Genomic DNA, 26,341 nt, shown 5'->3' with positions numbered 1-26,341 from the left:
AAGAAACTTGAAGGGGTTCATTAGAAAGAAGAACAGCATCTTAAAGATAGGGATGATACAGCATGGTGATTATAATTAAATTAGGAGCCTGCCAAACCTATTAATCACCCAATGTGGACTGTTTCCTACTGTCTTCTTTGATGGATACCTAAGCTATCCAGCACACCATCTCAGCGTTAAGCCAACTTAAGGTTGGAAAGCCTGTTGCTACTCCCTCCCTCCGTCTCTCCTCAGCCTTGCAATCCCGGAGCCCCAATGCAGACAGTATTAATAGATTATGATCCTTGTTCCTGCCAATCCCAGACTCAGGTTTGGAAGCCTGTGTATTCTATGTAGCCACTACCAAATTTACCAGAGTCAGTAACAGAGATAAATTCTATTTGCAATTCTAGGACTCCTTCAATTGTACATCCTATTATTTGTTCAGTAAGGAAAATTATGGGCTTCCCAGCTGGCTCAGTGGTAAAAGAATTTGCCCGCCAACGCTGGAGATGCAGGTTCGATCTCTAGGTTGGGAAGATTCCCTGGAAGAGGAAATGGCAACCCACTCCAGTATTCTTGTCTCAGAAATCCCATGAACAGGGGAGCCTGATGGACTACAGTCCATGAGGTTGCAAAAGAGTTAGACACAACCTAGTGACTATGCACACTCCCTGGAGGTGTAAGGGTAAGCTGGCTCTGAGGGTAAGTTGAAGAATCCACCAAAGAAAATTATAACTAATTTACAGTATCACATTTCCCTTTATTTTTGTTACTGCAATGAGGAAAATATATAATAGGCAGCTGCTACCTGTGCCTGAAGATTATTTGCTTCTTGACGCAGGTCTTCAAGCTGGGTGGTGTAAGTTTTCAGTTCTTCGGTTGCTGGGTATCTAAAGTTATACATGCCCACACTGGGTAGAACACTCATATTTGTGGTAATCTGTGCTTGAAAAAGGGAAATACTATTATGAAGAGTTAGAGATCCTGTTAATGTAAAACATCAAAAATGCCTTAACATGCTATCTTCTGAGTTTATCTTCTTGGTAAGTATTTTTGTCAATCTTGTCATTTAAAAGAAAAAAATGATTTAATTAAAATTTAAATATTTGGGACAGCTTTGAAAAGTCATGACAGGCTTTACTAGACACTTGAGGGTCCATTTAGATTAAAAAATAAAAAACAAGGGAAAAAAGAAACTATAATTGAAAAATAGAGTAAAACCACTAATCTTTCCATCTGTAGCCACGCTACTGGACTTCCACGGTTAGCTCTTTCTTTCCCTGTTTACTGGCATACTCCTGGCACACAGCCAACTCTTAAATAGTATACAGTAACCTCCGGGGGCAGATCTGTGTCTTGATTTGTTATTGAAAAGCCAAATTAGTACTGAAAATGAGCTGTGATTTCAGAAGGGGGAATGACTCAGAGTTAATTTCTTTGCCAAATTGGAAAACTAACATATAAAGAAACAGGAGGGGGTGGTAGATGGACTCTGCTGGGGTGGGAGGGTAGAGAAAGAGGCATGGTATTCTATTCCTGGAAAAAGAACAACATACATGTTATAGCGTGTATGACAAGGAGAAACCAAGACTAAAGTCCACCCAATGAATTCAATTCAACATTAATTGGTCAAATAAGGTTCTTCACAGAAGAGAAAAGAACTGAAAAAGCTCCCACCAGACTGGGGAACTGCAAAACCACTGGTAACCATTGCCCGGGTAGTCTGAGTGCAAAACTGAAGACACAAGCTTGACTGCTGGGAGCAACAGTGCCATTCTGCTCATGGGCGCCCTGTTCAGAGAGACACCCATCAGTAGCCGGCACGTATGACAAAGATCATATTGGCAAAGATCAGGTATGATAAGGTGTGTTGATGAGAATACCTATAGACGGGTACCACCGGCATAGGGATCAGCACACGGCAGATTTCAAATAATCTTTTTATGAATGAATGACACTGATATAGCACTGTATCATTTTAAAGTGTTTTCTTTAAAACATATATTATTCATTCCCTTATTCATTCAACATATAGTAACCAAGATTTTATGATGTTCCAGTTTCTGCTCCAGGCACTCAAATGTGAACCAGGCAGACACGCTCTTTCTTCTCTTGCTATCTAATGGGGAATACAGACAAATAAGCGGGTGTATAGTTTAGTAAGAGCTATGAGCGGGGAAGCCCACGGTGCTACAGAAGCAAAAAGGGAAGTGCAGATTTCCAGGAAGATGAAAAGAGTATGAAAATCCATCTGGCATTTTTGCTCTCTAAAAATAAATAAATTGCTTTCTGGAAATAATGCAGAACACACATGTGTGTTTAATGAATGCTTGTTGGCTTTTCACGTTTATTTACACTGTATGTACATACACACTGACCTGGGGCTGTACAAGCTGAGAGGGAGGGAGCCTTATTTTTGATGAGAGTTCATGGTGTAAATATTGCCACTTATCTCCACTTTGGCCCTGGGTTGACAAGATCAAGTCTGGAGCATCATTTTTGGGGCTAGATGTCTTACTGCTTTTAAGGAAAACAAAAGGTAAAAAGAATAATCAATGTACAAAAATTATATTATATCCAGACAGTGTTTTATAAGTGATATTAAAAGAAACACTCTTAATTCTCCCAACTACAAAACTGCTGCATGTCCAATTCTTTAAAAATATTTTACCTCGCAGATGATGTCTGAGTTGTATCTTTATCATGCTGGCAATACTGGGGCCATGTTTTGTTGGCATTAAATTCTATGAATTTGATTAAATCTTTTTGTTCCATTGGTTTTAACTCCAAAACCTATAATTGAATAAGATTCAAATGGTCCAATCAATCAAGGTTTTCATTTAGTACACAAGGGTTTCTTCTGTTGAGATCATCAGATTTGAAACCACTTCCTAAATCATTATCTACTATCTCTTGTTCTTGTTCATATTTATTTTTCAAAAACTTATTTAAAATATTTAGACAATGACCAAGCATTTTTTAACATAATACTATACACAAGGAAAATCACCCCAAAAATGCAAACACATTTTGAAATAGGGAACAAAGTGCTGCAGTTGCAGAGGTATATACCTGCTTGGTTGAAGATGCATGTTAACAAAGTAGCCAAGTTCAAGTGTCCCCAGTGGTAGCAGATGAAAGCAAAGTAGATACTGCAGCAAATGCTCAAAACTCAGACCTGCTATACACACAGGAACACCTACACATCACACTTTCTATTCAGTCATGTAAGAAAACATTCCAGTGGCCTTTCAGTATTTATTAGAGCTCAGTGGGAAACCCCGTATAGAAAACTTCATTCTTGTCCTTATAACTACTGGGGGCTGAAAATACCTGTTGCTGCTGGAAATCCTTTTGTCTACTGAATTGTGGCCTTTCAGTAACAACAGATTCAAATTCAGAAAGGTTATCTGGTTGGAGAACTTTCTGATGCTCTGAAGATTTCTTTAGTGTGGTAGAATGCTGCAAAACATTTTATGATGGCAGACTATTTAAAATGGTGATCCATTTCAATTCTAATAATGTGACAACACAATGGAAAAGTTTTATATGAAGCAAATGACTGTATTTTGTTAATTACAATAATGCCATACTATAATTTAATGTACTTATTTCATAACAACTTCAAAAACCACTACATTTAATGAAGTGGTCATTTTATCATTTCCTCAATTTAATTCATCCAATGAATTACTAAAAGCCAGAAAATCTATTGCCCTTTTTTCTTGAGAACAAAGTGAAATAAATATAAAAAACAGACATAGTATTAAGCTTACGAACTCAAATTTCTCCTATGTCTGAAACATAAGTAGATTTTTTAAAGGAGAGAACATATTAGGATAAAAGGGGTTCCATACAGCCTATATATCTGCAGCCAATCTTATTTCTGTAAATAGAAGTCCTTTAAGTAGAAACCACCATCTCATTAAGAATGGCTGTGAATTTTACATAGTAAGATTCTACTCATAGGATGCACATTTGCATTTATATACACAGAATGCTTTTAAAAGCCATAAGAATACTTTAACTATATGATACTTTGATCAGTATATATAAATATTTGTAAATGGAAAACAAAAGTACCTGTGAAACAGGTTTTTGTGTTTCTGATGTTAAATTTTAAGCATGTCTATAAAGGCTTCATTTTTCTAGTCAACCATGATTACACAGTTCCTTTCAAATATGAAGTTCCTTTAAAATTTATGATGAAAGTTTGCATAGATCTCATTATCAGCAAGAACAACCACCAACCCAGTCAAACCAACCCTAATCAAAGCAACACAATCACTAACAAAAACCTAGATGAGAAAACTACACAGCAAAATGAAACCAATGACAAAAGCTAGGGTACCCATCCCTTAAAGTTTTAAGAGGCACAATTCTTTTTCACTTACTGTAATTCCTCTGTAGTTGTTTCCTTACCTGCACCCAGAGTTCCCTCCTGATAGATATGGCCTGTATTTGCATACCTGTCTATACACAGTCATATTTTACCTGGTCCTCACTGTATTTCTCCTGAAGCATCATTTGGACTTTTTCCAAATTGCACTTCACAGTTTTCAGTTTCAGGGAAAGTGCTTCAGCCTCCTGTTGAGTGTCTCCACTGTCTCCCAGGCCCTGATCTCTGCAGCTCTCTAACAGAGAGGCCACCTTTTGCTCAATCTCTGTTAGCATAGCCTAGGAAGAGAATCATTTCATTAATCATAGTTTTGGTCTCAAACAAGCGTTACACTCCAAAATAAGTTAGATTCACTGTCTCTACACCTAAGTGTATATAAGAAGTTCCAGAAACACAGGTTGATAGGGACCTTGTGGGGGGAGAAAAAAAACAACTTCCACATAATTCCTATGCTTTTCAGTAGGGGTTCAGCCAAACCAACTCCAAATTGGGTGTGAATAAATAAACTAAATTGGTTGTATCACAATCTTAAATAAGTGATGCTATATTCTCTTTAGAAAACAGAGCTGAACACATCCAGACAGCATAGTGGTTAGGACCACAGACACTAGAACTAGAACTTCATAGCTGGGAAAATTTGGGCACTTTACGTTGCATGGGTGTACCTCTAGTTATCTGTAAAATGGGGATAATAACGGAACTTACCTCCGGGGTCAGTTTGAGAAGCTAGAGTTAAATCCATATACTTTGGCCAGAGCTTGATATGTAGTCTGTGCCTACTATTATTACTTCCCACCTTATTCCTAAACTTTTTCTGTTGCAATCCAAGTGTTGAGTAGTAATTAAAAAAAAATACTTCCACAGAACCCTTGGAAAATTCCTTCCTTCGCTCTTTTCTTGTCTTTCTCAAGCCAAATAAGCTCCCCAAATATCAGAAGACGATTACAGGAAGACATAACTTGGAACCTAAAACACTTAGTCATTGATACCACTGGTCAACTTACACCCGTGTCTAAAAATAAATTGGGAGGATGAAGTAAGTTTCCCAGTAAGTCATCATCATTGTTTTCCTCCTCAAGAGATCAAGTTTGCTCTCTCCTTGAGCTATGGAGCCACAAAAGTCATGCCAATTGGCTGGGCACACGAGTGTAGCAGCAGCAGAATGTAGAATCAGACACATTCTAACTCTGCGACTGCTTGTGCTAAAATCGTGTGTGCTAAGAACAAGTTTAATTCTTTGAGAGAAACTTAAGGAAAAACTTAAAACAAATTTTCAATAACATAGTTATAATTTCTCATCCAAGTAAACTACTTGTATCCTCTGAATACAGACTCTTTTAAGCTTAAACAACTTGTACTTATAGATTTAAAAGTGGCTGAAAACAAAGTGTACTGTAATTTTGTGCTTTTTGTCCACTTAGCTATTTTTATGTGTACATTTTCATGGGTCTACATATATATGCTTCATGGTATCTTTTTTAATAGCTGCATATTAGTACCCCATGATTCTCTTCATCTCCTTATTGTTAAGCTTTTAAACTGCTTCCGGTGCTTCATTTTTGTAATCAATGCAGCCATAGATATTCTTCTCCTTTCAGGGTTACTTTCAGAAGATAAATTTAAAGTAATGGGATTAATAGGTCAAAGAAGATGGACATTTTATCTGCTAACAGCTGACTTCCCCAAATGCTGAACCAATCAGGCAGACATTAGTGGATCTATTTCTCCAGAGTTTTTCCGGATGATATAATTTTTGTCAAGGTAATGTAGGAACAAAACAACAGCTGTTTTGACTCATGAGTCTTTAACAATCAAGGTTGAACATTTCTTCTCAATATTAAGTTACGGAATATAATTTTTTCCTGACTGATCTGTTTGCTCCTATCCTTGGATATTTCCTCTCTGGGAACTTAATGTTTTTACAGAGCACTGTAAGGCCTTTTATGTTTCAGTGTTAAAGTCTATATGCCATGGTGTTATATAAATGAGCCAGAGTTGGCCCCTGTATATGGATCTATATGTTGTTTATTTCTTCAGCAGAAATGTTAATTCATATTTCACCAGTGCCAGACTCAAAACTGGACCCCCCCCCCACCCCCCATCTAGTCATGGTTAAGACAAACTCTGGAGCTCTAAAGACTCCAGCCTCTGCTTCCTTCAGATTCTCTGACATCATCTAGACACACAGCCGCTCTGGATTCTCTAACCCCTAGGAGTTCCCTGGTCTCCTCGGCTTCTGGGTGGTGGCCCCAGCCCTGCTCCTTGCCAAAGCCTTTGGAAGTCTGGCATGAGACTTCCCAGTCCCTCCAGACCTCACCGAAACGCTGCCCAAGAAACGCTCACTGCACGCGACTGCCACCTTGTGGTCGTGTCTTTTCCTCGGGCAGCCCCCACAAGAGGCCCGAGGACCAGATTCCAGTAGATCAAGGACTTGGCTATGGGGTCTTCCTAGTCAGCAGGACCATCAGTTGGCAGATGGCACCTGAAAGGCCCTACATGGCCGGAGCTCAACATCCGGAACACCAAAGGTTCAAGTCAGAGGAGCACTGCTCTGTGCCGACTTACACTGTCTTCTCCAGACTCTCCTGCACGCCTTACCAGTCAGGCCACGTGGTAGGGCCTGTATCTGAGTGAATCCAACCCTCAGGAGCTGACTTTTGGGGTGAGAGGTGCTGAGTTGCCCAAGGAAGGAGGTCAGCTTGCCTGGCTGGGTCCTACTAGACGGACTCCGGACGTAGTAAGACTGCGGGTCTGAATGGAAACGGGAGGAGCGCCAGGCTCGGGCCAAGGCGGGTCATATGCCCAGCCCCCTGAGTGGGTGGAGCTCCCTGTGGACGGGCCAGTGGGTTGAGGCACTCTGAGAGGAAGTCCTTGTCCCTGGACACCAACTGTGAATGAGCCAATCAGGTGGCGATGTCAGGCCAAGGTGGGTGTAAGTGCCTTTGAGGGAGGTGCCTTGGCTGAGCTCCTGAGGACACTCAGTTCTGCTCCAGCAATGTCAGTCTCGCCCCTCCCTGGAGGGATCCAGAGATCCCAACCTTTGGGCTGTGCCAGCAAAGCTTCCTCAAAATGACTCCAGGCAAGGAAGTTTACATTCCTGCCCCTCCCCAGCGAAGGGTGCATGCGTTCAGTCGCTCAGTCATGTCTGACTCTCTGTGACACCGTGGCCTGTAGCCAATCAGGCTCCTCTGTCCGTGGAATTTTCCAGGCAAGAATACTGGAGTGGGTTGCCATTTCTGCCTCCAGAGGATTGTCCCAACCCAGAGATCGAACCTACAACTCCTGCATCTCCTGCAATGGCGGGCAAGTTCTTTACTGCTAGCGCCAGCAAGCCAGCAAGAGTAGGAGCATTGATAGTAAAATGACAGCAAAGCCCTTTTCTGCTGTTAACTGTAACCCTGCAAATCAGGATATTCAATTTCATTTCTGATGAATGAAACTTTAAAAAACTGAATATTATGAATAAAACTAGTATTTGCTGAGCATTTTATATATACTTTATACTCCAGACACTGATTTAGATACTTTATCTCATTTAATCCTGACAAAGTCTTAGGAGATGACCTATTTGAGGAAAATGAAGTGAGAGGTAACTCCCTCCAGTTCACAGTTAATGTGACCAGATTTAAACTCTAGATTCTGAGATCTTCTCCACTATCTTCCCAAATACTCTGCTTACGTAAATTATTTCAAAGAATTATCCTGAGAACCAAAAGTTGAGGCCAAAATAAACATAGGGGTCGGAGCAACAGGAAGAATCACATTGTTGCTTTCAGAGAAATTCACCTACTTGTGTAAGGTGATTGGCGAAGAGACAGGCCACGAACTCAGACCCAGCAGCCTTACCTGGCACCCTACCAACTGCTGTTCCACCACCTGTTGCATGTCCGCGTCTAATGTTTCCGGCTCAAATGCCACGTTGGCTTGCTGTAGCCACAGCTCCAGCTCGGCCACCTGATTCTTGCAGACATGGAGGACTTCCGCAGGCTCGGGCCTCACCTTCTCCACCGTGGCCTCAAAAGCTCCTTGCTCGTCCGAAAGGTCAGTAGCTGCAGCCTTGATGGGAGGTGTGGCACCCTATGAGAAATCCAAAGATAATCCAGCAGTGAAAAACTAGGAGTCCAGAATATTCAGATTCGGACTTGTAAGGACCTGTAAACTTATAGCATTTCCCCTAGTTAAAAGAAAAACAAATATATAAGGGCAGAAGTAAAAACAAAAAGAAACGGAGAAGGCACCTCCACAGGCATAGCAACAATCACGTGACCTGGCGCCCCAGGTTTCCAAGCAGCCAACCCGCATGAACACAGGCGCAGTTCCCAGGCACGGAGGACGCAAACAGGCTGGCGGCTCATTAAACGTGGGTCCCAGGAGACAGGTGAGTGTGCGCGAGAGGGTGTGCATGTGGGTGTGTGTGTCTGAAACACTGCAGCGAATTGGCCAGTGTTTAAAGTTGCGTGACACATGATTAAGCAATGCTTACATTGCTATGCCCTCTGTTCAAACAGAAAAAAAAGGTCTTTACACACTGGCAGGGACACAGAGAAAATATATTAATACCTCACGCTTTCAACTTAACCTCTTAAGTGGTTAAGATTATAAACTATTTTAGCTTTCCTTCCCCCCTGCTATTACTTATCTTTTTCTATTAAAAATAGCTTGAGTCAAGTGATAAGCTTCATTGGGGTAATTTGCAAACTTATCTCATATTCTTCATTCTCTAAAGTTACTTTTCAGCTTCTAGATACTCAAATATTACTGCGTTAAGGAATGGATGCTTCCGGTATAGTATAAAGAAAGCAGGATGTGTGTGATGGGTTCTTTTTATAATCAAACAACTAGGTTGTTTATCAATCCCACAGAAGAATTTCTCCCAGGTACCAAGTAAAAGTATTCTGGTAATTATAGGACAGATACTTCCAATTTGGAGGCAAAAGATGAACTGATACAGATATTTGCTTCCCACATCTTTTTCCAAAATACTGAAATAGTATTATTGACCTTTCTAGAGGAATTTTTTTAGAAATAAGGATTTGTGTTTTGCTCTACCAAATTAGTGATATCCATTCAGGGCTTCCCAAGTGGCCCAGTGGTAAAGAATCCACTTGTCAATGTGGACAGAGGATACTGGCGATCTACAGTCCATGGGGTCGCAAAAGAGTCGGACATGACCAAGCGACTAAACAACAACATAAACATTTTATTCATTCTGATTATGAGGAAATGAAAATGTTTTCTATATAAGGCTTTGTTAACTACATCTCAGCATCTAACAAGGCATAATTTTGGCCAACTGAGAAATGGGAGTTGCTCACAAATATATACCCTATCTCAACTCAAGTGCCTATTTCCTAATATTTATGGAATTTTGTTTAAATACAGAACATTCAGTATGATAGAAGCAGACAAAATTGGTAAGTGGTAACAAAAATATGCAGGATATGAAAATACCACTCATTTTCACACACACTCTGATGAGGATTATAAGAGCTGGTTCAACAGAAGGGTCCTCTGAGTTGTACTCATTCCCCTTGACCATCTCTTTACTTCACAGATGCCTGGCTTTTCTGCCAAAATGCTATTTCTCCCCTGCTTTAATCAGGGTTTTCTTTAAGAATCACCTTCCTAAGGAAGTCTTCCCAGTACCATGTTTTCTCTATAGCTCATACACAGTCGGATCTATATTTAGATTCACCCATTTCAATTTTCTTTTTTAATTCTGATCTTTAAAAAAGCAACTCATATGTGAGTTTACTGTCAGACATCAATTTCTAGTCATCTAATTGTTTCCTAGTTTTCAGATTTTTCAGATATTTTTATATCTCCGTGGCAAAGATTTTGCGATCCTCCTTTTTGTCACCTGAGATAACAATCTGTTAATAGTGATTGATTGATTAATTAATCTGCAATAAGAGATTTACTATCTGCCTTCCCTATTTATTAAATAACATTATTTGAGCCCCTACAACTGCCACAGATGTTAAAAAAAATGACAAAATTGAGTTTCTTTGCTTTCTCTAACTCACTGAATTAATGAGGAAATATGGAAGCTGGAGTAGTAATCTTGGTTTTATTTGCTAGTTATTTGAACCTGGAAAGAATCCACAAGTAATAGAAGACAAAAAGATTATCTGAAACAGTAGAACTTCAGTAGTTGAAGGTGGTCTGGGAAACTGCCAGGAATCAGTTCACACCTTTTTTACAGCCAAAGAAATCCAAGTGTGTTTAATGTTTAATCAGTTCACACCCCTCCCATCCCACCACATTGCTTCTGAGAAACTCAAGCCCAGACATAAATTACTTGCCCAAGGTCACACAGTTCCAAGATCTTTTAATTCTGAGTCTACATTTTTTCCCACAGTAGTCCGCCTGCTGAGTATCTTGTTAAAATGATAACCCCAAATTTAAAAAGTAGAAATTATGTTAATCAAAGTTTTATAACTGTACATTTTGGAGGGCTAAAAAAGCATGACCACAAATATGTCTTGTGAGAGAATTATGTCATCTCTAAAGCATTAATATAAATTGATAATACCCAATCTTTTACTGAGTTCTAGAGCTAAGCTACTGTGCTAAGACTATCTCATATTTTATGCCACAAGCCCATTATTCCCAGTGTATAGATGAGGAAACTGAGGCTTAGAGAAGTTATTCAAACTGCCTACAGTCACTGGATTCAATCCTAGACCCAGGATTCAATATCTGATTTCGTTATGCCTTGGGGTCTACAAGTCCACATTTTTGACATAATTCTGTCAACCCTCTGGCATTCAAGTTAGCCTCTCAGTCAATGAATGTGACAGTGCTTGATTTCTAAACAACACATCGCTGATCTGAGTACCAAGATCCAGTTAAAATGCAAACAAATTTTCTGGCTATAGCAATATTTCATGCCAAAATACCAGACCGTTAAATACTTTACCATCAATTCTACAAATATCTGCACACACCACCCCCTTTTATAAAATGCAAAACTGCCTGGCTAAAGTGCCTAGCATGCTAAGTCGCTTCAGTTGTGTCTGACTCTTTGCGATCCCATGGACTGTAGCCCACCAGGCTCTTCTGTCCATAGAATTTTTCAGGCAAGAACACTGCAGTGGGCTGTCATTTCCTCCTCCAGAGGATCTTCCGGACCCAAGGATCAAACCCGCATCTCTTATGTCTCCAGAATTGGCAGGCGGGTTCTTTACCACTAGTGCCACCTGGGAAGCCCCAAAAGTGAAGGATCTGCCATTCTCTGAGGCTTGAACTCAGGGCCTTCAGGTCCTGCCTACTGTGCTAAGAGGGAAGATTTAGGTAAAGTGCCTGACCTAAATGCATTTGCACAAATGCTAAATATGCTGCTGGGATGATGTGGTGGCAGCTTATTTGGTGAGGCTAAATCTGCCTCGGTTTTACATCTTTAAATACTAAATATTCAAATTAGGAAGGCAGACTGGAATATTTGGAGTCTGCCTCCTCACCCCTCCATTTACTAACTGTACTTTTACACCCTGAATTTTGATTTTTCTTTTGTAAATGAATGGTACATGTTAACCTACCTTATGTAATCTGAGGATTAGAGAGCAAACACAAATGCCTTTAATGTAATAGGTAGTTAATTAACATTTGCTCTCCTCCACTTCTGTCACCCTCATAAATTGTATCTACAGAAAAAAGAAGGGGATACTAATGGAAAGGGTGGTTCACCCTGACAAGTGGTGAGTGAGTAAATAGTCTTTAATTGCTCTGTACCACACTTAGTCTCCATGTCAATATCTGATGGCAAATCTTCCAGTTCTCCAGTGTGGCAGCACACACCAAGGTGTTAGAATTCACAAAGACCTCTTGCTTGGTAATACAAAATACTGCAAAATACAGAGAGCCTGTCATCTCTGGGTGCTAGTCCAGGTATTTGGGCAGATGGCTCATCAGCAGCAGGGACCTACCTCTGGTGTTTGGTTGGGGCTCAGGGAAAATTCTGGGCCTTGCTCAATGTTCAGCAGGTCTGGTTCAAGAACCTGTGCCATGGAACTATCACATGTGCTTATTTTCCCAGCTGCCTCCTGTAAAGAAAAGAATCAGAAGTTCAGAAAAGTTCCTGCCCTGAAGCCACACAAGTCCTTCCTGCACCTGCTCATTTTACAAATCACCTGCTTACAAAAAGGTCTAGACTAGTCAGGTACATTGAGGGGGGAAAAATCTGCTCATTAGGGGAAAAAAAATCAACTTCTTCAAGTTTATCTTTATTTGAAGACTTAAATCTCCAAAGCTCTGTGGTTAATGAGGAACACATAAGAAATCCAGAGAATTAGATATTTAAATGAATTATTATGAGAATTAAACTTAAATAAGATTATATGATAAAAGTCCTATTTCCAATAATGGAGGAAAGATGAAACTTTAAAATTTGGGAACAACTATCTTATCTAGGCACTTCATGAAAAACATAACCAAATCTCTGTCTCACTGCTAACAATGAATTCCAATTGTATCTAATATTTGTATCTAATATTTAAATGTAAAAGATACACCATAAAAATTCTTGAAGAAAATATGAGTGAATCTATTTCCATTCTAAGAGTGGGAAGGGACTTTTAAAGCTTGACCATAAGGGAAAAAATGTTAGTATTAACAACATAAATAACATGTGCCGCAAAAAGACATCATAATCTAAGTTAAAAGAGAAATGACAGGTCGAGATAACATCTCACAAAACTGCTAATACCCTTAATGTATTAAATACTTTAAGAAATAAATAAGGAACACATCAACTTCTAGGTAGAAAATGACAAGTGGCATGGATGCATGATTCATAAAAAAAGAACATGAAAGCCAATTCACACCTCAAGTGATAGTCAACATTCTTAGAATATATGCAATTTAATCCACTGGCTATGTTTAACTAAGGTTGAAAATATCCAATATCAGCTTGGGGTCAGAAAAGAGGCATTTCCATGCATTCTAGTAGAAATAAAATTGTTGTCTTTCTAGAGGACAGTTTAACAATGTGTGCCACATTCTAAATGTATGTACACTTTTATCCACTTATTAGGTTAATCAAGGTTAAACAATGGGAAAATGAAACTTATACAAAAGACCAGTGTGGTGGGAAAAGTATGCATATTGTAATCAACCAATCTTGACTGCTCTACTTACAAGCTGCGAGATATTGGACAAATTAACCTGGACTCTCTGAGCCTCACTTGCTTCATCTCTAAAGTGGCAACACAACTCAGCTCACTTATTCCTGTGATTAGTAAACAAGATGACTTATACAAAGCACCTAGTAATTCCTAAAAGCTCCATGTACTAAAAACAGAAACTGTTATTAGAAAGGTATGAACCAAGAACTAAACGTAAAACTTAGATAAAACTGGAAAGGTTAAAAAAAAAAAAAAAACCTGGAAAGGTAAGTTGGGATCATGAAAAGTCTGGAACGCCAGGCTAAGAACACTGCATTTTATTAAGTAGATAATCACAATCTAGGAAAGACTGGAATTTAACGTGAACTGCTTTAGGAAGATCCATCAGTTAAGTATAAGATGTATAAATGATTGGAGGCTACAAATCCGCTTAGACAACTCCTCTCAAAGTCTAGGGAGGAAGTTAACAATTGCCTGGAATAGGATGATGACAAAAATAATGGGAGAAGAAGGATGTAAAGACTGAATGGACATCACTTGAGCAGTAGCCATAAAAGGCTCGACAAATGGCCTGAGATGACTCTGAAGTCTGTCTCAGACACTGATAAGATAGTTGTGCCACTAACAGACATTGAGAGATTATGAGGAAGGGTAAGCTTTGAAGAAGCGTTGGTAAATGGGATTGAGATGAAGAAAACACATTCAAAAAGAGAAATGTATTTGGATGGTAGAAATGTGGAACAGATTTATAGGAAAAAATCAAGACCAGAGATTTAATTTGGGAATCTGTGGCATAGAGGTGACTACAAAACTTATGAGAGGAGAAATTGCCATGAGACAAAACAGAGAAGAAAGAAGATGGTAAACCACTGGGGGAAATGCCCACTATGATAGAGATGGGTAAAGAGAAGGAGCTGGAAGAGGGGCTGCAGACAGATGAGACCAGAAAGTATAGAATTAATAAAGCCAAAGGAACACTGCATTTCAAGAAGGAAGGGATTGCTACTGCTAGAGGTCGAGAAGGATCAGGACTAATAAAAGGGCACTTCAACATGCTAAAAACAAAGATCATGGCATCTGGTCCCATCACTTCATGGCAAATAGATGGGAAAACAATGGAAACAGTGATAGACTTTATTTTCTTGGGCTCCAAAATCACTGCAGATGGTGACTGCAGCCATGAAATTAAAAGACGCTTGCTCCTTGGAAGAAAAGCTAAAACCAACCTAGACAGCATATTAAAAAGCAGAGACATTACTTTGACAACAAAGGTCCATCTAGTTAAAGCTATGGTTTCTCCAGTAGTCATGTATGGAGGTGAAAGTTGGACTATAAAGAAAGTTGAGTGCTGAAGAATTGATGCTTTTGAACTGTGGTGTTGGAGAAGACTCTTGCGAGTTCCCTGGACACCAAGGAGATCAAGCCAGTTAATCTTAAAGGAAATCAATTCTTTAAGACTCATTGGAAGGACTGATGCTGAAGCTGAACTTCAATACTCTGGCCACCTGATGCAAAGAACTGACTCATTGGAAAAGACCCTGATGCTGGGAAAGACTGAAGGCAGGAGGAGAAGGGGACAACAGAAGATGAGATGGTTGGATGCCAACACCGACTTGAAGGACATGAGTTTGAGCAAGCTCCAGGAGTTGGTAAGGAACAGGAAAGCCTGGCGTGCTGTAGTCCATGGGGTCACAGAGTTGGACACAAATGAGCGACTGAACTGAACTGAAAATTAATATCCAGAAGTCAACGGCAGTGTAAATATAGCAAGGGGCAAAATCTCAATTACAAATGGAGCCAAGAAAGAGGAGCACCAGCTAAAGACATTTAGCCATAAATGAAAGAGATTTCATTTCATGCCCACCATGAAACTGATCTGGAAAACAGGATCAAGAAATTCAACACATTCAAGTAGCATATTGAGGGCTTTCCATGTGGCTTAGTAGTAAAGAATCAACCCGCCAATGTAGGAGACACAGGTTTGATCCCCAGTCCAGGAAGATCCCACAAGCTACGGAGCAACTAAGCCCATACACCACAATTATTGAGCCTGCGAGCTGCAACTACTGACCCGCGCCCAGAACCTGTGCTCTGCAACAAGCCAAGCCAGGGCACCACTAACAGAGAGTGGCCCCCGCTCGGGGCAACTAGAGAAAAGCCTGGGTAGCAAAAAGACCTAGCACAGCCAAAAAGAAACATAAATTATAAAGTAGCAGAATGAGCCCAGTACAGGCCATCAAAATGTAGAAGATAAAGTTCCTGCTTCTCATGAAACTGTGTCAGATTGATGCATAAAACTGTGATAAATCATAATAACCAAGGTTCAGAATGCTATGGGAAAACAAATGGAAAGAACAGGGGGGTTCTTGGAGGCGGTGGGAGTTGAAAAGGGCCTTTATGGATGAGTAGGAAGGAAGTCCATAGGCAGATATGGGGAGAAGGGTACCTGTGGAGGCAGAGCAGTTTCTAAAGAGATGGTCTGGGCTTTGGCAGGGATAGACAAATGGGGGAAGGAACCTGTTAGGGAAGGGAAACCTGAACACTTTTGAGGTAGAGAGGAAAGGACATGACCAAGAGGCAGAGATTGGAGATGCTGGCATAAGTGTCCCCATGCCAACTATCAAAGAAAGGATGGGCCTGGGAGCTGGGTAGGGTCAGCCCTAGTCAGAAGGCAGGTGAGGGGGGAAGTATGGATCATAATGATGCAAAGATCTTTTAGAAGCAAGGGAAAAACATCATCTTCACATAGGCATGAAATGATTTTCTAATGTGAGGGCATTTGCCCTCTATTTTGTGAGACTGAAGAAGTTTATAAGTTACCAAGGAGCAAAAAGTTGTTATTCATTCGCTAAGTCATGTCTGACTCTTAGTGACCCCATGGACTGCAGCATACCAGACTTCTCTGTCCTCCAATATTTCCCAGTTTGCTCAAATTCATGTCCATTGAGTTGGTGATGCTATCTAACTATCTCACCCCCTGCAGCTCCCTTCTCTTTTTGCCTTTAATCTTTCCCAGCATCAGGGTCTTTTCCAATGAGTCGGCTCTTTGCATGGCCAAAGTATTCAGCTTTAGCTGCAGTCTTTCCAATAAATATTCAGGGTTGATTTCCTTTAGCACTGATTGATTTGATCTCCTTGCTGTCCAAAGGACTCTCTTCAAGAGTCTTCTCCAGCCCCATGATTAGAAAGCATCAGTTCTTTGATGCTCAGCCTTTACAGTCCAACTCTCCTATCTATACATGACAACTGGAAAAACTATAGCTTTGACTATAAGAACATTTTGTCAGCAAAGTGATGTCTCTGCTTTTAAGTATGCTGTCTAGGTTTGTCAAATCTTCCTTCCAAAGAGCAAGCACATTTGAATTTCATGATTGCAGTCACCATCTGCAGTGATTTTGGAACCCAAAAAAATAAAATCTGTCACTGCTTCCACTTTATCCTCTTCTATTTGCCATGAATTGATGGGATCGATGCCAAGATCTTAATTTTTCGCATCCTAAGTTTCAAGCCAGCTTTTTCTCTCTCCTCTTTCATCCTCAACAAGAGACACTTTAGTTCCTCTTCACTTTCTGTCATTAGGGTGGTATCATCTGCATATATGAGGTTGTTGGTATTTCTCCCAGCAATCTTGATTCCAGCTTGTGATTCAAGCATCTCACATGATGTACTCTGCATATAAGTTAAATAAGCAGGATGACAATATACAGCCTTGACATACTCTTTTCCCAGTTTTTTTAAACCAGTCCATTGTTCCATGTCCAGTTTTAACTGTTGCTACTTGACCTGCATACATATTTCTTAGGAGACAGGTAAGGTCTGGTACTTGCATCTCTTTAAGAATTTTCCACAGTTTGTTGTGATCCACACAATCAAAGCCTTTAGCGTAGTCAATGAAGCAGAAGCAGGAGCAAAAAGACTTATTTCATTAATTTATCTTCCACACTACTTTGTTGAAAAAGAGAACTCTCACCCCCAACTGCTCCCCAAAAAAGAGGCATGTTAAATGCTTTAACTACACTGGTCAACCTTTTAGCTGCTCCTTTAACTGTTTTGTTTTTTTTCAGTTTAGATTTTCACTTAAGGAGTTTTCCCCAGGTAAATACTTACAGGCTTCCCTGGTGGCTCAGTGGTAAAGAATCCACCTACCAATACAGGAGATGTGGGTTTGATCCCTGGATCTGAAGACTCCCTGGAGAAAGAAATGGCAACCCACTCCAGTATTCTTGCCTGGAAAATCCCATGAAGAGGAGCCTAGTGGGCTACAGTCCACAGGGTCACAAGAGTCGGACATGACTTAGGGCCTCAGCAACAATATTATCACTGAGTGCGCAAAAGAAATGTAACTAATACTCAGCAGTCTTTGCTTTGTGCAGAGGTAGCGGTAAGAAGTTTAAAAAAACTTCAACCCATATAGATTCCCTCCTGAAACATTCTTTCAAACAAGATACTCTTTGCTTTGACATGCCTATCCCCACCTCCAAGAAATGTGACCCGCACAGGATTACCTGAACGATTGTTCCAGAGGACGAGGATGCCCTGTCCTCCTCCACGTCCTTGTTGTGTTTCCAGAGTAAAGACGGGAACCCGGAAGACGGCTCTGCTTTCTTATCTCCGCTCTAACACAGCAATCAATTGATTAGCAGAGGGAGGTGATTTCCTACCATCATAACATCATCCTCCTTATCTCTTTTATGTAACACTCAGCTTACCAGGCAGTATAATTGCAGACCTTAATTCCACCCCCTCCTCCCCTTCCCCCGCTATTTATCAACGATTTCTTTGGCTAACTACATCACAGGAGTCCAAATGTGGTTGTTCTTCCTAAAGCCGAAAAAATATTCTTAAAGTTGGGAGTCAGTTCATGTCCTACAAAGGGGACCTTTAAAACAGCACTTTAGGAATTTCATCTGCTTTGGTAAATGTCATCTCAAAGGCTCTTTGACAACATGTATTTTTTTGATTGATGTCAAAGACAAACAATGATTATAAACATATCAGCTCAGAGGCAAATACAGGTCTCAAATTAGAATCATACTGAAATGCACTCTTATTTTGGCTCCACCACCTCCTTCATTTTCAAAATTTTCTCTGCTATGAAGAGGTAGAATCAGATCACAAAGCTGTCTGACGGTCAGAGTATATAAGCCTCACTCCTCATCCGACCACTCAGTCCCACGTGTCCCAGTGATATAGTGAAGGACTACAGGCTATTCTGTGTGATCGTGGAGCTACTGAGCAATCTATAAAACGAGCAGGAAGAATGTCTGCTCGTTACGTAGGAGGCATTAAAAACCGTCACTTGCCGCAGTTTTCTTCCCTTTGGCTCAGACCCATTACTGCTTTAGTTCTTAAAGTATGAAATGGAAATTGATATAATGAGAAAGCTTGTAAAGGTCTCATTCAACCAGTTCTGATAGGAGTAGTAACATAGTAGGGTTAGTTGCTAACACCATTCTTCATGTCCTTGGCAGTATTGTCTGACTACAAAAGTAATTCAAATATGGAAAGATAAAGCCACCAGGAGTGCCAGCCAAACAGCAAACTCTCAAAACTCCAGAAAAAGTACTCAGAACTCAAGATATGACAAAGAACTTCATCTTCTCCCTTCTGCCAACAAGGGTGTCTGAATTACATTTATCCCACTCTGGCCTAGAGTAGGTTTAGATGCACTTAAACATTAATAACATAAGATAACTACTTCAGTCACCCTTACAAAATACTGGCATTGAATTAAAAAAAATCCTTATATTTCCATTCTTTTTAAGATCTTCTCATTGACCTTTTAGAGATTACACTTCTAACAAACTTGAACGAGAAAATCATTTTCCTTACTTCACTCTTCAGGGAGCTCTCTTCTGCCTCTTCCTCGAGTGCTGGCAGGAAAGACATGGAACCTGTTCTGTTCAGCTGAAAGGCACAGCACAAAGACTTGCAGCTGGATTGCCGTTCAACGTCATCAGAATCCCGGCCTGGCTGCTTTTTTATGTAGCTAATTTTTTACTCACTTTATCCAGGATGCCCACCCACACAAGTAGCCTCTGGGTTTAGCAACTCTCAACTCATCCAGCCAAATATCATGACTCGGTCAAATCTTAGATCCCTTTCATTTGCATTGCCCTCTGTGACCCCTCATCAAACAATTCAAGAATGCTATTACTGATGTAGATTCAGAGTGGGCTTTGAGAAGTGCTGGGCCTGTTTCTGAGTTTGCAATGGGCTCACAGTTTGGTAGGAAGACATTTCAAAGGGTGGCTGCTACCCACCTACCCATGGGATTTCATAAACACCTTCTTAGGTAACTTGAGCATAAGAATTATGGATTGAGTCCAGCACAGACACACCCTGAGAGTTAATATTCACTCATGAATAATCTCAGGCAGAGTATTTCTACTTGAAGAAATTCCTTTTCTATAGGCCATAAATATAGAGGCCAGAGGTTTTCCAGATGAAAAATACTACCAATTTAAAACTCTTGTGGAACGTGGGACCAGTGTTAACTATAGCCATACCCACCTTCCACTCAGAAGCATCCTTCTCAGCCCCTGCACTCTCCTCGGATGCCCCTACTGACAGCACTTCTTGTTCTAATTCTTGCTGTTTTTGCTGTAAATGCTGGTGAAGGTTTAGTATGGCAGCCTTCAAGTCCACCAACAGGTCTTCTTTCTTCTGGTTCAAGCTCAGAATCTGCTTTTCCATACTTTTGATTTCTCCCTGTGCAGAAAGAACATTTGCATTGGTTTGGGACGTCTGATGCCTTTGCCATAGAAGCCTGTTGCATTTGGTACAAGGGCTGAAGTTTTTTTCTATGCTGCTGGCTTGCACAGCCAGGAACCAGTCCCTGGCACAGCATAGTTCCTTTCCCCTCTGGTTGAGCTTCTAAATGATCCAGGGAGGGTTTATGATCTCCCTTATAGGATGCCTTAGCCTCACCTGACACCCTATCAATCAATCGCTGGGGGTCAAGTGGTGGCTCAGAAATCTGTAACAAGCCCCATGCATGACCGTGGAGTACAGCCAGGGTTGCCTCACCTCAGTGGCCATAGGACTGACTGGCCAGAACCCACAGGGGTCAGGAACCACACTTTAACAAACTTCCAGAAGATTTGTATGCAGACTAACATTTGGGAACCACTGAGAGAATACAAGGCTAGAAATCTCACACTTCTATTGTCACTTTTGAAGCCTTCTTTAGTTTTACTAAATTCATTTACTTTTTTCCTCACAGCCAAAGCTTCCTACCATATGGGAATAAATAAACAAATAAAGGTGCTGTGAAGTATAATTTGTTATGGGAATGATGAAGAGATGATTCCAAGCTTTATAAGGTTAAAAAATTTGTGTGACTGATCAGTTCAGTTCAGTTCAGTTGCTCAGTTGTGTCTGACTCTTTGCGACCCCACGAATCGCAGCACACCAGGCCTCCCTGTCCATTACCAGCTCCCGGAGTTTACTCAAACTCATGCCCATCAAGTCGGTGATGCCATCCAGCCATCTCATCCTCTGTCGTCCCCTTCTCGTGGGAATAAAATGTCATACATGGGCAGTAGAAGTGCAGATGCCCACTGTCTGTCTAAGAGGATTACAGAGTCACAGAATCCTGGATTTGGAGGAAATGTCAGGTGTTGTCTTATTTGACATCCTCTTCTCCAGCACTCTGAAAGGCATCATTCAAAGCCTGAGCTGTATCAGAAGACAAACCTGCTCCTTTTTAGCAGAACTTCATGTAATGAAATTTTGTCCCTAACATATTCTTTAAACCCTGTGTTTATTCATTCCTTTTTCCATCCATCGATCTTAGAGACATTGATAGAATCATCATTTTTTTTTTTTTTTCAGAGACAGAGAAACTCCGCCTATGAGTGAAAGTTCTGAAGTCCAGAGAAAGAAGGTGATTCTTTCAGAGCTGCAGCCAGCGAGAGCGCACAGACCTGGACTTCTGACACCCAGCCCCCATGACCCCAATGCTACCGCACACATTCTGACACCATACCCCTATTCTGTCTGAAGTGAAACTTCTTGTGATTGCTTTGGGAAATGATAACTTTATTAAATCTGAGTTAGCTGTGGTGCGTGTCCCTTTTCAATAAGCACTAAACTTCAGAGGTACAGTGCCTCCCAACAGACATAACACTATAGCCATTAGGACAGCACTTAGAGAAACAGACCAGTCTCCGGAGCCACTAGCATTTTGGAGGCAGAGAAGGGCTCGAAGCCGCCATTCTCAAAGTGGCATTTGCAAACCCCAGGAGGTCTGCACTCCATGAGGTCAAGATCATTTTCATAACAATACCAAAATGTTACTGGCCTTTCTCACTGTGTTGACATTTTTCACTGTGTGATGTAGTAAAAGCAATGGTGGGTAAAACTACTGATACCTGATAGGAAACAAGGCAGAAACATCAACTGTATTAGCATTACTAGATGCTTCACATCTAGTAATATAGCATCATACTAAATTTAGTATTTAGTATCATGAATTTAACTGTAAAAAAAAGCCAACTTCAGTTAAGAATGTCCTTGATAAAGAACATGTATTTTTAATATTCTGTTTGACAAAGGGGGAAGCCTGCATAAAGCACTTCTGCTGTATACCAAAGTTCAATGGTTGAGGAAAAGCACTCATGTGATTAAGTTTCAAGCTGATCTATCCATTTTTTTTTCAAAGAATACTATTTTTACTTGAAAAAAAGACAGTTGTTAAACTATACATATATATATATATATGTAATAGCCATAAAGATTTTTCTGAAGAGGTAACATTTGTAGATGTTAATAAATGTGAATTCTTTAATATTGGCTACTGAGATGTGTCCTCATTTGGAGGATCGACATAACAAGTCAAATAAGTGTTTTCCAAATGATCAAGCATGATGTTATAACATCATGCATGGTTGGAGATCCATTCTAAGTATAAGACAGACTGATGGATTTTAATGTAAGAGTGTGAAATTTCACTGACATGGCTCCGAATTCCATTTAACAATGAACCTGTGAGTAATTCTACTTGTCAGAGTTTAGTGTCATTTCAAAGGATGTCCAAAATTATTCAAAAGCATTTTAAAAATATTTCTCTTCCATGTGTGTGTCTTTGAGAGGTTGGATCATCTTTATATGCTTCACATGAAACTGTATACCTCAAAAGACTGAATGCAGAACCAGGTGAGAATCTAGCTGTCTCCTAGAAAGCCAGATCCTCATGAGATTTGCAAAAATGCAAAACAATGTCACTCTTCTCACTGTATTTTTTTCCTGTAAAATATAATTTCCATTAATATTTAATGGGTTTACTATCACTATTTAAAAATAACAGATATATTTACATTTCTGAACCTTAATATACACAAAAGCTCTTTGGAGTTCTTGAATTTTTTAATGTAAAGGGAAATTTGACACTTTCATAATATTGAATCACTAACACATTGAGTCTGCCTTATTGAGTCCACCACTTAATAGCTTGTGTCATCTTAGATTTCCCTGTACTTCACTTTAGACATTAAAGAATTTGCCCTATGACTTACAGAAAGAAAGTGGTGCAACCTGGTTTTGAATACCACAGCAATTGCTTGCCTACACAAACCTGATGGCAATAGAGTTAACATGCAAACCATTGTAACTGGGCCCGTAGGACATTGTTAATTGTGGCATATGGTGAGACTGCTTAGTATAGGGAACTCTTTATTACAACAGCATTCAGTCTTTCCCTCTAAAGCCCAGCCTGCATGACCCCTATGTCAGAATGCTAGTTGGGAAGTCAGGCTGTCCAAACACCGTGTGTTACATCACCTTCTTTGGTATCAACCAAAATGCACCAAGTTGAGGCTAAAGACACTTGAAGAGACTTCCATTATGATAATTATATAATAACCTATTTAATGAAATAGGCATAGAAAGTAATCATATACATAAAATACCTTCAATTGAAAGAGAGAAGTAGGAAATACACCGTATCATCAAAAAGGTTTCTAGATACCAACAGCTTAGAAAGTGAATGAACTGCTGGACAAATGAATGAGACAAATGAAATGAAAGAAACATACCTGTACTTGTGACAGGTTGGCAGCTTGGTCTGTTGACATATGTTCATGGGAGAATTCAGCTGGATAATTATTTAAGATCTGCTTCAATTTTTCTATTTCTTCATTGCATTCATTTGTCTGTTTTATGACTATCTATAAAATAAACCCCCCAAGAAGAATCTGTTACAATCCAACGACTAGACCAATGGGTTCCTTTCGATGTCTATCCCTGTTCCAAACTCCAACTAATTCTATCAAACACATAACTACACAGGTTTTAATAGGGAATGGTAGTCTCAACATAGAGAACAACATGTGCAAAGCTGCCACCTGACCGACTTACTCTACTAGATGCCAGAGCACCTTGGGCAATGATGGGAGTTGAATTAGACATACATTTGCTCTTAAGTTTTCCCAGTCTAATGGGCTTATTCTGGGAAGCATTTTATAGCATGTAAACAAAGTGGCTAAGTTTTATGAAATTACTGATAGTCACATAAGACATTTAATACATATTCCTTGTCACATTTCTACACAGAGGTGACAATCCTAACTGAGAATGGAAAGGGCGAGTGATTTGAGAAATGATAGATTTTCCTGGTACAGACACATTCTCACCTGCAACTCCTTGGGATCTGTGATGTATGTTTTATGGTAAGAGGTTGAGGCTTGAGAGTTTGAAGAATAAGGCAGACCAGAACAATATCTGGAATCTGGTGTTAAGAGCTTGAACCTACCAGTGTGCTAAATGATACAATCAAAGTGTGATGAAAGTCAAAGAAATGGACCTCAAAAGAAGATCTGCATGTTTCCTTGGTATGCTTCACAATGAAGCTAAATGCCTTTTGAAATGACAAAGTTTCTGGTCAACACAGAATTCTTCCTTATATTTTCTTTAATATTTAACTATAATTTTAGCCACAGGCTGGAAATGAATAACTATGCTCACTGCACACACCTGTTCCCCAGCCCTCAGTAATGAGCTACATCCCATTACTCCCCCCAAAAGTAATTTGTCTTATTTTCTACAATGAGAGCACTTACAATATCTAACAAGAAATTAAAAGAAATGCACCATTTTCTATGATTTTCATTACTATCAGCTTACTTAGCTTTGAAATACCTGAGATGATATCTGATTTCCACTAACACAATAAGACGGAAAATTTTAACAGCACAGCTTGATATCTAACTTGGTACAAAACCTAATTTCCTCTTCTATTTCCCCCCTTTCATCTTGTGAAGGAGTCATTTTAAAGCACAGTCAGGACTGTTATTTTCTTTTTCTAACCAAGAGACCAGTAAAACACAAAAAGATGAAAAATAGATCAAACTTTCTATCATTGCTTTTTGTTTTCTCTTTATATTATTAAAAAAAAAAATAGTACATTGAGTGCCAGATCTTTTTCCTCCCTGTGGGTGTTAGGAAATAACGTCAGCAGATCAGTAGCTAGGCCAGAGAGACTGTGAGCTAAGACTCAAGCCAGAGATACAATATCCTCAAGTCTTAGGAGAACAGAGTGACCACCAAATGTGAATGAAACTGAAGAGGGAGAAAAAGACAGCAGTTTTCTTCCTATAACCAGGGGATGAGTGGGAAGGAGGAAAAATAACTTTTTCTCCTACTCTGACCCCCTAATCAAGAACAGTAGGCAGAATGTGGGAGTCTACCAAGAGGGTTGAAAAGTCTGTGGCTCTTTCAAGAACTTTCTTTTCTTATAGGAGTGGTTGTTGATTTAGGAACACAAACCAAAGTAAAATGCAATTTCTATCTATTCTTTGGCTTGAGACCAATCAAAATGTAAGAATAAAAAGAAAGCCCTCAGGGAGAGGCTAGAAGATGCCATCAGTTAGAAAGAAGAGACTCTAATATGAAGAATAATACTAGGAGGCTAGAAACCCAAATTTTTGTCTTATTCATATATAAATTAATCCTAACAAATGTTAACTCTGGTATTTTATCAAACCACCTAACCTTTGGACACTAGTCTCCTAACGTGTAAAAATAAAATGGCAAAGTGCCTACTTGACCTGCATCATGTTGGTAATAAAATGAAATGATTAAAAGGAAAGCAACTGAGATGTATAAAGAGATTATTGTTGGGTCTCTCGGCCTCATGTCACTGCAAATGAACTATGCAGGTTGAATCTTTTCCCATAGCATTTTACCCATGTAGATCTTCAATTATTAAAGAATGGAATGAAACAGACCATAACTATGCTTCAATGTCTTCAACCAGAACAAAGGTAAGAGTTAAGAAAAAATCATGTTAGCTCCATTTGAGCAATAAAATACTCTCTTATATCAGTGCTGGCTCTTGGATAATAATACTGGAAGAGACCAAAAAGAATCAACACAGGCAGTGTCTTACTGTCATGGGAATTTGATCTATCCAACCTTTAAAACTGAAAACAAAACCAGCTTTTGCTGAACATTTTCATCCAACGGGCTGGCTGTCATCACAAGCCACTCACCTTTAACAACTCATTTTGTTCCTGAGTCATGTTTTCCAACAGTTTTATATCTTGTAAAAGCTGATTTGTCCGCTGAAACACAGGCAGAGGCTTCATTCCTGTCTGGGGTAACCTCAGTTCCACTTGGTAAGACACGATTTCAGCAATGGTTTTCTTCATGGGACGTATATTTTCCAGTATCACCTTAGATAAACATGGTACACAAGTGGGGGACAAAAAGGCTACTCTTAAATTGATTAAAATACAGTTTTGAAACAGTTTCTTAGCTCAGGTTGAAAAGAACTAATATAACTTGTGATCTGGTAGTTAGGGGGTCTCAGGAAAGAATGCCTGGGGCAAAAGTA

At 39.8% G+C, this 26,341-nt stretch overlaps 1 protein-coding gene and 1 long non-coding RNA gene across 8 annotated transcripts in view; one reads left to right on the top strand and one right to left on the bottom strand.

The window, feature by feature from the left end:
* The window catches only part of SYNE2 (spectrin repeat containing nuclear envelope protein 2), a 314,324-nt gene that overhangs the window by 86,763 nt on the left and 201,220 nt on the right, over nt 1-26,341 (bottom strand). For 3 of the 6 annotated variants that reach the window (XM_043472258.1, XM_043472259.1, XM_043472261.1), the window contains exons 60-71: nt 25,998-26,180; nt 23,544-23,675; nt 20,020-20,217; nt 19,339-19,413; nt 18,012-18,122; nt 12,310-12,426; nt 8,228-8,458; nt 4,477-4,659; nt 3,316-3,444; nt 2,654-2,775; nt 2,361-2,502; nt 791-922 (exon numbers count right to left, since the gene is read on the bottom strand). In XM_043472258.1, coding sequence (XP_043328193.1) covers nt 791-922; nt 2,361-2,502; nt 2,654-2,775; nt 3,316-3,444; nt 4,477-4,659; nt 8,228-8,458; nt 12,310-12,426; nt 18,012-18,122; nt 19,339-19,413; nt 20,020-20,217; nt 23,544-23,675; nt 25,998-26,180 — 1,755 coding nt within the window. Of the gene's footprint in view, nt 1-790; nt 923-2,360; nt 2,503-2,653; nt 2,776-3,315; nt 3,445-4,476; nt 4,660-5,086; nt 5,299-8,227; nt 8,459-8,619; nt 8,772-12,309; nt 12,427-18,011; nt 18,123-19,338; nt 19,414-20,019; nt 20,218-23,543; nt 23,676-25,997; nt 26,181-26,341 lie in introns of those variants that run through there. The other 3 variants (XM_043472260.1, XM_043472262.1, XM_043472263.1) reach the window with 3 other exon arrangements.
* LOC122443742 lies at nt 8,300-21,572 on the top strand. Of its 2 annotated transcripts, none has more exons than XR_006270100.1 (3): nt 8,300-8,422; nt 8,661-8,759; nt 21,343-21,572. It is a non-coding gene; the product is annotated as an uncharacterized LOC122443742 (long non-coding RNA). The 2 variants fall into 2 exon arrangements; XR_006270099.1 differs by having other exon boundaries at nt 8,327-8,422; nt 8,628-8,759.

This window comes from Cervus canadensis, chromosome 6, assembly GCF_019320065.1.
Source record: "Cervus canadensis isolate Bull #8, Minnesota chromosome 6, ASM1932006v1, whole genome shotgun sequence".
Lineage (NCBI taxonomy): Eukaryota > Metazoa > Chordata > Mammalia > Artiodactyla > Cervidae > Cervus > Cervus canadensis.
This window is presented reverse-complemented; position numbering and strand designations above follow the sequence as displayed.